The sequence below is a fragment of the Manis javanica genome, chromosome 1 (assembly GCF_040802235.1).
Source record: "Manis javanica isolate MJ-LG chromosome 1, MJ_LKY, whole genome shotgun sequence".
NCBI lineage: Eukaryota > Metazoa > Chordata > Mammalia > Pholidota > Manidae > Manis > Manis javanica.
Window position 1 is genome coordinate 207,644,783 of NC_133156.1, and position 14,450 is coordinate 207,659,232.

The 14,450-nt window shown below is 35.3% G+C and overlaps 2 protein-coding genes across 8 annotated transcripts in view; one reads left to right on the forward strand and one right to left on the reverse strand.

The window, feature by feature from the left end:
- The window catches only part of PLEKHH2 (pleckstrin homology, MyTH4 and FERM domain containing H2), a 92,798-nt gene that overhangs the window by 70,824 nt on the left and 7,524 nt on the right, over positions 1-14,450 (reverse strand). For all 7 annotated transcript variants that reach the window (XR_012121573.1, XR_012121575.1, XR_012121576.1 and 4 more), the window contains exon 3: positions 4,760-4,822. Coding sequence is in view for 2 of the 7 variants with exons in the window: in XM_073213807.1 (XP_073069908.1) it covers positions 4,760-4,822 (63 nt within the window). In the remaining 5 variants the exon portion in view is untranslated. The remainder of the gene's footprint in view (positions 1-4,759; positions 4,823-14,450) is intronic.
- Positions 5,443-8,399, forward strand: C1GALT1C1L (C1GALT1 specific chaperone 1 like). Its single transcript, XM_036990803.2, is given in 5 exon segments — positions 5,443-5,508; positions 5,557-5,687; positions 5,689-5,790; positions 5,792-5,840; positions 5,842-8,399. Coding segments are annotated over 5 exon segments (600 nt in total). The 3' UTR covers positions 6,094-8,399.

Below are 14,450 nucleotides of genomic sequence, written 5' to 3' on the forward strand. Positions count from 1 at the left end.
CTTGCAATGCTAGTTTCAATTTTCTTGCCCCTACTGAAGAAAGAAGAGGCTGCAAATACTGTCCCCCACTGTAATCACCTATCCTGATGTTTCCTTCCTCCCATTTCTAACATCATCCCTCGTTCCCCTACTATAATTATTAAGATGTGACTGTACTTTTGAGGGGGGTTGAAAGTTTCTATTTCTATATATACATTGTAATGGCACAAAGATACCCGGTCATGCCAAAATAGAATGAAGAAAGGAACTATAAGAGTATTTTAAATCCCAGACCATCTTTCAGATATTTAAATTTATTGCAAATTAATTAATCATTCTAGACATATCTTAAACACAGTTATTTTGGCATAGTGCTCCCTAATTTATGCAGTGAAGCCAGAACCAGTCTCACTAAAGGTGAAAAGGAACAGCCCTGAATAGTTTTCCCTGTAATGAAGTAAATCATTACAAGGTCATGGACATTAGGATGACTGACTGTTAATCACTGAAGTATCAAAAATGACTTGGATACTAAAAACCAACTTTACAGAAAGGCAGATTACCCTCCATATTAAAGGGAGCTTCAAGTCCAGCTTCTACCAAGTCTGAATTAAACATAGGCAAGGGACTGAACCCAGAAGGAGAGAATGAAAACACAAACTTCTACAGAGGAAATTACTTACTCCTCTTTGGTTAGCATAAATTGTGTAACAGATGGGAGTATGCACCTGATCAGATGGAGAAGGAACCCTGTGTATCAGTATCTCCCAAATGTGCTATTTGCTGTTTTCCATTTCACGAGAATACTCATAAGTAGTCTGGGCTTAATTGCACACACTGCTTTCAAAACTTGTGAATAACAACAATAAAAAAATGTACTACACATGCATATAAAGATTGTCAAGATTTCTCTAGAAAAACGTGTGATTTCTTTTCCATAGCCAAATTACTTAATAATGAGTGACACCACTCATTAAAACAAGGAGAAAAACATACAAAACCAAACTATAGAGTGGAGCTGGTTTCAGCTGACTGAAGCTTTTAGTGGTGAAACATTCCTTTTTGGTTAATATAAACACAGTTTAAGTCTTAGGATATGGCTCAGTGACAAAGGACAAGCTGAATTTAAGCAACATAAACAGCAGATAGTCTACAGTCCCATGGAAACTGTTAAAGATAGCAAAGGATTCAGTTATTCTAAGTTAGTAACATTTACTTAGTCTTGTGAAGGCCAAAAAAAGGTGATAAAATCAGAGTATGAGAATTCATCTGCTGTTTTATATTTCCTGTTAACTTTTAGATTTATTATGAAGTATGTAAAGAAAAAAATTCCTTCTGAACCTGACAAAATAGGCACTAAGTTAATGTGAAGTGTTGTGACAAAAAGAAATAGCTACCAATTTTGCTAAGTTATGTGGAAACTTTGGAAGGTTGGCCATTCTCACTCTTTTCAGGGGAGGCAGGGCTTGATTTAAGGCACTATGTCCAAAATAAGTAATCATGGTACCATTTTACTTTAAAATGTAGCACACAGAATTAAGTAACTGTACACCTGATATCCTCAAAGGACAAGTTCAAATAAGGAATTGTTCTTGTTAATTTATCAAGATCAGCAGTTGGACCCCAGTAGCTACAAACTGCCATGATTCGCTTCCCCTGAATTGGGAATGAAGATTTTTTTTGTTGTTGTTCCATTAATATCCAGTGAAGCAGAGGAAAAAAACCCTGAATATGAAAATCAAAATCCTTAATTTAGTTTAATTTTCAGAGCTGAAAAAATTTGTCACTTACATGAATTAAGAATTTTAATTTAAGAAAAGGCAAAACAAAACCATCCTCAAATTTTTTCTTTTGTTCCTATAGTATGAACAATTAAAACAGAGAAAGAAAGGGAAGGGAAAGATTACGAAGAATGGGCAGAGAGACATACAGAGAAAGCCCTGGGTATAGAGGTAAAGAAAGATGCCCCCAGGAATGGCCAAAGTCAGAAAGGGAAAGACTCCGAGGGAGGCAGGAAAGTCAGAGGCAGGGAAACTGACCAATGTGTGCTGCAAGGTGTGGGGCTAAGAAGGGGCATTAACATAGGGCCCACAACAGAAAAAATAACAAAGATGTTGGAATAGAATGACAAAGAGTGACATAAATATAAGTCTTTCATAGAATAAAGTGATCTTTTATGCCTTTACTATTACCTATTGGCTTTTTTATAGATACAAGGAAGATAATACTATTTGGTCCTATCAGCTAACAAATACAAAAAACCAAAAACAGCATAGATCTTTACCATTGTTACGAAAACTTGTACCTATACCTAAATTTGAAGATTTAAACAATTATCAATGATTTGTTTTTGGTATGGTGATGTTACTATACTTATGACTTCTAAGTCTTTGTTTTTGGATTAGTTCCTTAAATAGTCATGGGTGAAAACATTATATGATACGGGGTTTGTTTCAAAATAACCCCCCGTGGAGGTGGGATGGGAAAAAGTGGATGGAGATGTAGACTATCCATGAGTTGACTAATTGTTGAAGCTAGTGATGGGGGCCCACTGCACTAATTTCTCTACCCTTGCAGTGGTTGAAATTTGGCATAATAATGTTTTAAAAAATATTCTCACATATTATTAATTTAAGAAAATAAGGCATTAGGTTAGATTGGGTTTATTTAGAAATTTGTTAGACCACTAAAACAATCTACTGTGTATAATTAAATCTTTTAGGTGAAAACAAGATTTGGTAGTACTCAAACTGAAGGAAACAAGATGGACTTGGAGCAAGTTTAAGGGCTTTAATATACATTTCTTAGAAGAGATAATAATTTTGAAATTCCTGACTGAATCTGACAGACATCTTTTTTTTTTTTGTGGCTGAAATTTTTATTTTTGTAGGTTAAAGACAATAGGTAGCCTAAATTATAGTCTCACATATAGCATGCTGGTGTAATTTATATTAACCATAATCTCAAAATTGATAGACCACATTCCGAGTGAATAATCTTACTCTTAGGATAACACACTCATCTTTGTTTTCCTTAGTTGATGGCTGGGCTTTTTCAAATATGTGTATTTTGAGAAGCTGAAGCTTAGTTAATGCATTTATAAAAATTAACTTACTAAGCTGATCTAGCATTCAAAGTTAAGTATGTAAGATAACAGCCAAACTGCTTTCTGTCCTGAAGAGTGTTTTGCTTACTGCATTACTGTTTCTGTAATACTACACAGTAAAATTCAATCTATCTCAATCTACTCTATTCTAAATCTTTTGTATGGTAAATAATCAGCCTTATATTAGAGAAATCCATGAAATGATTCTTTTTGTTCATACTCATTCACTCTTCACTTTCACAATGAAAATGTTCATAGTCTGCTAGGTCCACAAAACAGTTCCCTGTCCACAATTGGTACTATTTGCACTTAACATTTGTTGTTGGTAGGAGCATAAATTAGTTTAACACTTAGAAAATGTTCAGTGCCTCTGGTTTAGCATTTCTAGAATCTATTTTAAAAAATACTTTGAATTTTTATTTTATTTTATTTTTATTTTGGTGTCATTAATCTACAATTCCATGAAGAACATTATGTTTACTAGGCTCCCCCCTTCACCAAATCCCCCCCTACTAGGCTCCCCCCTTCACAGTCACTGTTCATCAGCGTAGTAAGATGCTGTAAAATCACTACTTGTCTTCTTTGTGTTGTAGAGCCTGCCCCGTACCGCCCCACCCACATCATACATGCTAATTGTAATGTCCCCTTTCTTTTTCCCGCCCTTACCCTCCCTTCCCACCCATCCTCCACAGTCCCTTTCCCTTTGGTAACTGTTAGTCCATTTGTGGGTTCTGTGATTCTGCTCCTGTTTTGTTCCTTCAGTTTTTCTTTGCTCTTATACTCCACATATGAGTGAAATCATTTGGTACCTGTCTTTCTCTGCCTGGCTTCTTTCACTGAGCATAATACTCTCTAGCTCCATCCATGTTGTTGCAAATGGTAGGATTTGTTTTCTTCTTATGGCTGAATAAAATTCCATTGTGTATATGTACCACATCTTCTTTATTCATTCATCTACTGATGGACATTTAGGTTGCTTCCATTTCTTGGCTATTGTGACAGAGATCTTTTCATAAAATGTGAGGGTATGGATTTAGGATCATTAGACAAACTTTAAATCTGGTGGGATGATCCAAACCACTCATTTCACTGCTGAAAGGCCTGGGAAGGGATCAATGATTTATCAAAAGTTTGACTTTTCTCCCCCGTATCTATTAACATATGAAGTATAAGATTTTGTATATGTTTTTACTGATACATGCATATATTTCCTATATATAAATATATAAATATATTTTTCCTAATTCCACATTAGGATATATCCTTTAAAATAGTTATTGTTAATAGTTGTTCAACATTTCATGGAGTGGACATAGTTCACTTACACATTTCCTATAATATGGCATTGATAGCATTTCCAACTCTTTATTACTATAAATAAATCTGCTATGAATATATTTATGTATAAAAACTCATTATGGTTAGGATTAACATAAGAGTTATACTTAATTTTCTCAGAAAATAAAGTTCCTAATGGAAGCATTTTTATCCTTTAAAAATTTAAGAAGCAAAATAAAGATAGATTCTCCATCTTGTCTATGGCTCCTGCTCATGAACAGTCAAAATGATTAAGACGTAGAGGGCCGCAGAAGACTATTTTGAGGATCATTTGGGCAAAAGAATGTTTATACTGGTTAAGGCAGAAAAAAATTTTTTACTAAAATTATACCCTACCTGTTGAAAAGCTTTTTCTGCTTGACGTTCAGCATCAATAACCTGGCTCTCAAGCTGTTGCATCTGCAAAGTGAGAAAAAAACAGAGAAAATGTAAAAATTCATGTTTCTCTTTTGAAAGGAAAAAACATCATAAAGTAAAATTCAACTTCAGATTCTTTTTTCCCGGAGTGCGGATGTATGGTCAACACTAGCGCCATCTATGTGGAGCTGGCTAGACTCACTAGAGTCCAGAGCTCAGTCTGTGCTATTTTCCATTTTATGGTTGGCTGCTATTCCGGAAGTCCAGAAGGTCAGTGTTCTGCAGACCTCACAGCACCCCGGGCTCCACCCCCACGGACCACACGCCGGGCCCGGCCCCACCCGGGGGTCAATCGGGGAGGGTGCGTGCTGGGGACCGTGACCCATCTGGAGGCTACTTTTGACCCGCGCGCACTGTTCTCAACGCCCGAGTGATTGTTTCCACCATGAGAGTCAATTTTTAAGGGTACGCAGTTCAGAAGCATCTACCATGCTTTGGTAACTATGTTTAGGCAAATTAACATTCGACACGAGTGAGACTCAAGACCATGAGCACCATCACCTACGCCCACCTAACAAAATATTTCTTAAACATTTCAGAAGTGCAAAATTTGAATCTTAATAAAAGTATCCATATTTACTGCATCCTCGGAGAATCCAACCATGAGCCTTAGTGGGCTGTACCGGAAGAGGCTTGGACCAAACCCTGTGACAAAGCAGAGCCCCACAGTACTAAAAAGAATAGTTCATGGATACAGATGAAGTAAACTTAACTAGGTCTCTGAAAAGTACAACTACAACTGGTTCTTTCTTGTATGTCCCACTACATTTTCTGTTTGAAAATTACTGAAGTGTCTTCTGTTTGATTTAGTAACTCCATCAAAACCCTTTTATCTAGGCCACACTATCATCTGGTGACCTTGAATATGTGCCACATGATCTGGAAAGAGGAATTCCCTTATGTATAGAGCCTGAAAAGTGTGCAGATCAAAGTGTGATTTGGAAGTTACCTAGATATGCAGCTGGCAGCAGGCCTGAAATATGCAGGAGTTATTATGCAGAAATGCAGATGATTCTCAAGGAAGAGATGTATTTAATACAAACCCGGTTGCATATCTTGCTCAAGAGACAATGTCTAATAACCCTCAGCAAGTAGTAGAAGGCTACTGTTCAGGTATGACTATTACCTTTAATGGGTTGACTCCTGGAAAGATGATAGTAATGACATATGGTGTGTACTGGCTCATGCCATCTGTACATTATTTTAAAGACACACTGGTTTTCTTGCCTCCAAATGGTTCAGAAAATGACTGAGGGAAATAATAGAACTGTGCTGTCCAAAAGCACTTGAAATGTGAATTGAGATGTGGTATAAGTGTAAAATACACACTCCATTCATTTGTACATACATTGTTTGAAAGTCTAGGACAAAAAGTGTAAATATCGGTACTTTTTAAATAATGACTCACATGGAAATGATATTTTGGATAAGCTGCATTAAATAAAATATACTAAAATTAATTTCACCTGTTTCTTTTTCATTTTATTAACATGTTTATTAGAAAATTTAAAATTACATTTGTGTAACATATTTCCATTGGATAACAAAACTGTAAAACATTCCATTGTCACCATATATGGCAATATAACTGCCTATCCACACAGAAGCATTTCTTTAAAGGCAATTTATTGCAGGAAGAAATTTTCAATATTTGGATATGTAATCAAGTGCATTCTCTGAACCTAATATCACCTTTAATTTTTGTGAAAATATTTCAAACATTTAATAAGCAAGTGTTGTTGTCTAAAGCATTTATTGAGTATTCACAATCACAATATAGGCTGGTCATGGGGACAGTAATACAGCACAGAGTACAGTTAATGGTTCTGTAACGTCTTACCACATTGATAGACAGTGATGGCAACAGAGGCGATAAGGAGCTAATAATATGGGTAACTGCTGAACCACTGTGACAAAAGATTGTATATCAACAATACTTTAATACAAAAAATGAAATATAAATGAGATATCACAAGTCAGAATGACTAGTATCAAAAAGATAAGAGTTGATGAGTATTAGTGAGAAAAGGGAACCCTCATTAACTATTGGTATAACTGTAATTTGGCACAGAAACTATGGAAAACAGTAATGAAATTTCCTCAATTAGAAATAGAAATACCACATGATCTAGTAATTCCACTTGTGGGAATTTTCATGAAGAAAACACTAATTCAAAAAGATATGTGCAACCTTATGTTTATGGTAGCATTACTTATAATAGCCAAGATATGGAAGCAACCTGTGTCCATCAGTATATGTATGGATAATGAAGATGTGGTACATATATGCAATGGAATATTACTAAGCCATTAAAAAGGGAAACATTGCCAATTGCAACAATGTGGATGGACCTACAGGGTATTATGCTAAGTGAAATAAGTGAGACAGAGAAAGAAAAATTCCATATCATTTCAATTATAGTGTGGAATCTAAAAAAAATACAAGTGATGAAACAAAAGAAAAATAGAGTTATGAACACAGAGAACAGTCTGGTAGTTGCCATAGGTGAGTGGGGTGGGATGGGAACAGAATAGGTGAAGGCGTAGAGTTTTAGACTTCTGATTACAAAATAAATCAGTCACAGGGATGAAAATTATGGCATAGAGAAGATAGCCAATAATACTATAATATCTGTATATGGTGACAGCTGGTAACTATACTTATCATGGTAAACATTTCATAATGTATATAACTGTTGAATCATGTATACCTGAAATGAATATAATACTGTATATCAACACCTCAATTAAAAAGACAAAAATGGAAAAAAAAGCATTTTATTGAGTTGTTATGGATTCTGGCACTACACAGAAGCTGTTGGACAGTATTGTACCTCCTGTCTAAGATATTCCTTACACCAAAAAACTAACTGGCAGGCACATGACAACATGACATTCTTCCACTATTGGCAATATGCTGACAATTGAAACCCCTACAATGTAACTATATTATGTTTTCAAGGGAATGTTTGCACTTGTGGAGCCTTAGCCTCAATTTTTAATATTGTTGAGGTTGCCAGGAAAAACAGGAAATCCACAAACAGGTTGCTAATCTGTAAAATTTTGCTAGTGAAAAAAAAATGGCATATACCTATGGGCCAAAATCCAGGACACAACACCACCAAATGCTGGTGAGGATATAAGGCTTATGCACCCAGAGAGTGACACAACTGGTATTTTTGAGTCTTCGTGTTCTGATTTCCTGGTGCTCTTTTTGTCGAACCACAGCTTTTATAATCCCCACACACAGTGTATAGTTATACAAAACCATATGAAAATCAGTCCCAAATACATGAAACCACAGTATTCTTAGCTAGAAATCATTTGTCTTTATTTCTGTCCCTCGTTTGCTATTCTTTCAGCCTAGGAATCTTTTTTTTTTATTAAGGTATCATTGATATACAATCTTATGAAGGTTTCACATGAGTAACGCTGTGGTTACTACATTCATCGGTATTAAGTCTCCTCCCACACCCCATTGCAATCACTGTCCATCAGCGTAGTAAGATGCTATACAGTCACTACTTGTCTTTGTGCTATACTGCCTACATTATATATGCTAATCATAATGCCTCTTAATCCCCTTCTCCCTCCCTCCCTACCCATCCTCCCCAAGCCCTTCCCTTTAGTAATCGCTAGTCCCTTCTTGGAGTCTTTGAGTCTGCTGCTGTTTCATTCCTTCAGTTTTGCTTTGTTATTATACTCCACAAATGAGGAAAATCATTTGGTACTTGTTTTTCTCCACCTGGCTTATTCACTGAGCATAATACTATCTAGCTCCATCCATGCTGTTGCAAATTGTAGGATTTGTTTTCTTCTTATGGCTGAATAATATTCCATTGTGTATATGTACCACATCTTCTTTATCCATTCATCTACTGATGGACACTTAGGTTGCTTCTGTATCTTGGCTATTGTAAATAGTGCTGTGATAAACATGGGGGTGCATATGTCTTTTTGAATCAGGGATCTTGTTTTTTTCAGGTAAATTCCTAGGAGTGGAATTCTTGGGACAAATGGTTTTTCTATTTTTAGTTTTTTGAGGAAACTCCATATTGCTTTCCACAATGGTTGAACTAATTTACATGCCCATAAACAGTGTAGGAGGTTCCCCTTTCTCCGCATTCTTGCCAGCATTTGTTTTTCTTAGTCTTTTCAATGCTGGCCATACTAACTGGTGTGAGGTGGTATCTCACTGTGGTTTTAATTTGCATTTCCCTGATAGTTAGCAATACGGGGCATCTTTTCATGTGCCTTTTGGCCATATGAATTTCTTCTTTGGAGAATTGTCTGTTCATATCATTCATTTTTTAATTGGGTTATTTGCTTTTTGGGTGTTGACGTGTGTGAGCTCTTTTTATATTTTGGATGTCAATCCCTTATTGAATATGTCATTTATGAATATATTCTCCCAAACTGTAGGATGCCTTTTTGTTCTGCTGATGGTGTCCTTTGCTGTACAGAAGCTTTTTAGTTTGATGTAGTCCCATTTGTTCATTTTTGGTTTTGTTTCTCTTGCCCAAGGAGATGTGTTCAGGAAAAAGTTGCTCATGTTTATATTCAAGAGATTTTTGCCTATGTTTTCTTCTAAGAGTTACATGGCTTACAGTCAAGTCTTTGATCCATTTCAAGTTTACTTTTGCGATGGAGTCAGACAATAATCCAGTTTCATTCTCTTGCATGTAGCTGTCCAGTTTTGCCAACACCAGTTGTTTGAGAGGCTGTCATTTCCCCATTGTATATCCATGGCTCTTTTATCATATAGTAATTGGCCATATGTGTGTGGGTTTGTATCTGGGTTTTCTATTCAGTTCCACTGATCTATGGGTCTGTTGTTGTGCCAGTACCAAATTGTCTTGATTACTGCAGCTTTGTAGTAGAGCTTGAAGTTGGGGAGCATAATCCCTCCCAGCTCTATTCTTCCTTCTCAGGATTGCTTTGGTTATTTGGGGCCTTTTGTGGTTCCATATGAATTTTAGAACTGTTTGTTCTAGTTTGTTCAAGAATGCTGTTGGTATTTTGATAGGGATTGCATTGAATTTGTAGATTGCTTTAGGCAGGATGGCCATTTTGACAATATTAATTCTTCCTATCCAAGAGCATGTGATAGATTTCCATTTATTGGTGTCATCTTTAATTTCTCCCAAGAGGGTCTTGTAGTTTTCAGGGTATAGGTCTTTCACCTGCTTGGCTAGATTTATTCCTAGGTGTTTTATTCTTTTTGCTGCAATTGTGAATGGAATTGTTTTCCTGATTTCTCTTTCTGCTAGTTTATAATTAGTATATAGGAATGCAACAGATTTCTGAGTATTAATTTTGTATCCTGCAACTTTGCTGAATTCAGTTATTAGTTCTAGTAGTTTTGGGGTGGATTCTTTAGGGTTTTTTATGTACAATATCATGTCATCTGCAAACAGTGACAGTTTGACTTTCATTTCTTTTTATTATCTGATTGCTATCAGTTTAGGAATCTTATGCAACAATTTTTAGTTGCATGTTCTCATGAACCCATCATAGAAAGAAATACAGCAATAGAGGTATAACCAATAGTGGCTAAATTTGGAATTGGAGATTCTAACAGAATTCTACCACTGGATAGGAAATAAACTAAGCAGTCTCTCCCTAGATTTTGATTGTATTATTTATTTAGGTAACAATGCTTCAGGAAGGAGTATTAAATACCACGTAACAGAAATTCAATATATGTTTGTTGAATAAATGAATGGAAGAACAAATGAATCAATGGATGAAACTTTCAATTCCAAAAAATTATTTAAAAGTAAAGATAAACTTTAAGAGAAAATCACTACATTTTCACATTCTATATTACAGATCATAAATACTGAGCACTTCACATTGCATAGATGTAAATGTACATTAAATATATCCAATAAAGTTTAGAACACTTTAAAATCAGTGTAAACATAAGGGTAGTAGGAAAGGTAGTACTTTGAGTGATTGTTTTTATAATCATTCAAGCTGAAAAATAACTGCAAAATATAAAGAAAAAAAGCAATGCAGGAAATATTCATGCAAGTGTTCACTTTCACATATAAACTATAATGTAAAGCTTGGGTTAATTTCACAACCAATCCATACTAAGTCACGAAAAGAAACTTGAAATAATCTGCTGCTCCACATCAGGATTTGGGCAAAAATAAGTATTTATGAACAGACCACTTAAACAATAACAAAATGAAGTAGCAAATTCTAAACCTAGGGCTTTGATTTACTCCTACAAAAGAGCTCTCTGGTGCCAGAGTGAGCAGAAGGAAGTCTGTGACTGATCTTGGATCATAACACCACCACAGTTAATACTCCGTGTTCCTCACAATATAGGTAGGTCACGGGAAAGGCAGTATAGCACGGAGAACACAAGTAGTGACTCTATAGCATCTTACTATGCTGATACATAGTGACTGCAATGGGGTGCGGGGTGACTTGATAATACAGGTGAATGTTGAAACCACAATGTTGCTCATGTGAAACCATGATAAGATTGTATATCAATGGTACCTTAATTTTAAAAAACCCTCACTGTTCCAAGTATTGCACACAAATAAACTTGCTTAATAGATTGGTTACTTTAAGCAGAATACTTCAGAACCTTCACACTCACTGGCATGGACAGGAGTTCCCCACCAAGTACCTCTCTTCATGATTTTTCCCCATAGAACCCATGAAAGACTCTATTGCCATTTTTATTTATTTTGTTATAATAAAGAATATCCTCAGTCAGTGGCCCTAAAAATGACATTTAAATTGGCATGCAAAGTCTCGTTGTCAGTATAGGTATAATTTCCATTAGGCACTATGAAGTATTAAGCGAGGCAATGGAGTGACTGAGGGGAGGTGTAATTTAAATAGGGTAATCATGGGGTTGTGCTAGCTGTTTATATGAAAGTAAGCATTAAGCTGTCCAGGGACTCCTTATTTCTATGAGAGAATACTAGACCACCTCAGGGGAATCATAGTCACAATAGGAAGCACAAGTGGCCAGAAATCCCAGACTATAGTGCTGTTACAACATAAAGGCAGTATTAGTTTATGTGGGCCATGCTGATGCCCAAGGGGGGAAATTCTTCATCCTTTCTTTAACATTGAAAATCTAACCCATAGGAAACAACAATCACTTCAACTTTACAAGAAACTTTCCCTTTCCCTCTGTGACTCAGAAAACTAACTAGAAATAGTGTAAAGTAGAAAAACTACTTAAATCTCAGCTTCCCTGAAGAGTTTATATTTGGCATACTAGAGATATTTCCAACACCATTCCTTAAATTCCTCTAAAGACCTCTCCCACTTAGAGCAGTATTTGCCCAAGACTTCAATAAGGCCTTTTTCTTCACAAGCTTCAATACTCTAAGTTACTTGGAAATTGTGATAGAAAAAAAAAAATAGGTGCAAAAATAGTTCTCTTAAAAAAATCCTGTGTATTCTCGTACTTCATCTCCAAAAAATATTAAGTACATGTTATTGAAATCCATCTTTAATTATAAAAACACTCTGAGATCACCTCACATATTTTTCCTTAAAAAATTTCAGAAAGATGTCTCCTGTTTATCAGTAGTTCCATTTAAGTCATCTCCTTGTACACTTAACCAATGGGTCCATTTAGAAAGATATAGGAAAATAATGAGTAACTTCCATGAGCTAGACACTCTATTAGCTACATCACAAAAAAATATGAAAAATCTAAGGTTTAATGCCAGCTCTGCTATTTGTTAGCTGTGTGATGTTGGGCATATGACTCAAATGCTCTCAGTCTTAATGTCAACATCTTTAGATTGGGACTAATAATAGTTATCTCAGACGGTTACTCTGAGTTTTAAACTAGGTAATGGTTGTAGTAAAGGCTTAAGATCCACAGTTGGCACCTGGTATTAGCTGCCAACAGCCAGTGCCAATAAAACAGAACTAAGAACCAGAACTGTTGCAGGAAAGAAAGTTGGCCAGAATTCCTGGCAAGGAACTAAAGAATCAAATTAGTATTCTCTCAAGAATCTTCAATTTTGGGCCTGCATCTATTTGGGGGGAAGGTCTGCAGAACTATTAGGGAGCAGCCTTGGGGCAGACTGGTCCTAACCCAAAACCAAAGGTTTCTAGACTGGCTTCTGGAATGCAATATTTGACTCAAGTTGGCTTCCGAAGCAATGCAATAGGGTTTGCTTTGAAAAATAGGTAATGTTATATAAACTGTATTATTGCATACATACACAATCCAACATGCACAGATACCTGTATCCAAGCAGAGATGGATTTATATGTTGCATAGCTGAATAGAAGACAATAGATGAGTAGGTAAACATATCATAGAAAGCAAGGAATGTGGTAATAAAACTAGGTTAGAGAGCATTCAGGCTCTAAAAACAGAAAGCCTGGCTCCAACACTTACTTTTTGGCACAAACTCAGGCAAGTTAAATAGCTTTTATGTGCCTAAGTTTTCTCCTATGTAAATAAGGATATTATTACTATCTACCTCATAGTGTTGTTACAGTGGTTAAAAAGTTAATACATATAAAGTACTTAGAGAATTGCCTGGCACATATAAAATGGGTACAATGAAATTTATTACTTCATAGGCTGTTATAAGAATTGAATAAATGATATCTTGATCTGGGTGATGGTTACATGAATATACACATCAAGCTATACACTGAGATTTGTGCATTTTATTGTATGTATCTCAATATAAAATTTTTTTAATTAAAAAAGGAATAAATCATATCTATAAAGTGCTTAGCAAATAATAAATAATTATTTGGTATTTTTATTGAAACATAGGTAGGTACCAAAATAATTTTTAATCCAGAGGAAAATATTTCATAATGGAATATAACAGAAAATACTGTGAAAAGCTTTATCCCTATTTTGGTGTTGAATATATTTACTGGGAAACCATGAGTAACTTGGCATACTTATCCACTTTCCACTGCATAAAACACATCTGAATAATTCCATCTCTTAGATCTGTCAAAGAATTTAAGTCACAGATACAAAATAAAAACCAAAAAAAAAAATTATAAAGAAGAAAAAGAAACAAGTAAAACAGCTATTTTGAAATAATATTCCTCTCAATATTAATTCACTGGCAAAGAAAAAATAAAGTCTAATAACATGAATTAATAAGCAAAAAACTATAATTTTACTGAAGAGAAAATACTTAAAAAAAATTTTAAACGAGCACTCATAAAGAAATTTGTTGCAACATGCCTTCAAAATAGTAAAACAAATCTTGCCATAAAGTTTAGAATTTAAAGGTCAATTAATTGGAACTCAGATTAGCATAAATCTATTTAGTCCATAAAGAGAGTATAGAAGTCAAGGGAGCCAAGAAAATTTTGAGAAAGAGGCTGTGATCAATAGTGGGCCAACTGCTGAGAGGCTGAGGCAACACCTGGACAGTGTCAGTGAGGTTTAGAAACGACAATGTAATTTGTATGTAATCATCATGTATGGGGTGGTTGAGACTGTGGAAAATACTAGATAAATCAGAGTGCAACCTGGAAATGGTTTTTATAGAGAGAGGAGCAAAAGACAAAGCATGAGTCACTACCTTTGAGTTAGGATAAGCTTCCCCAACTTGCAGATATTCAAGTTGGGATTGTT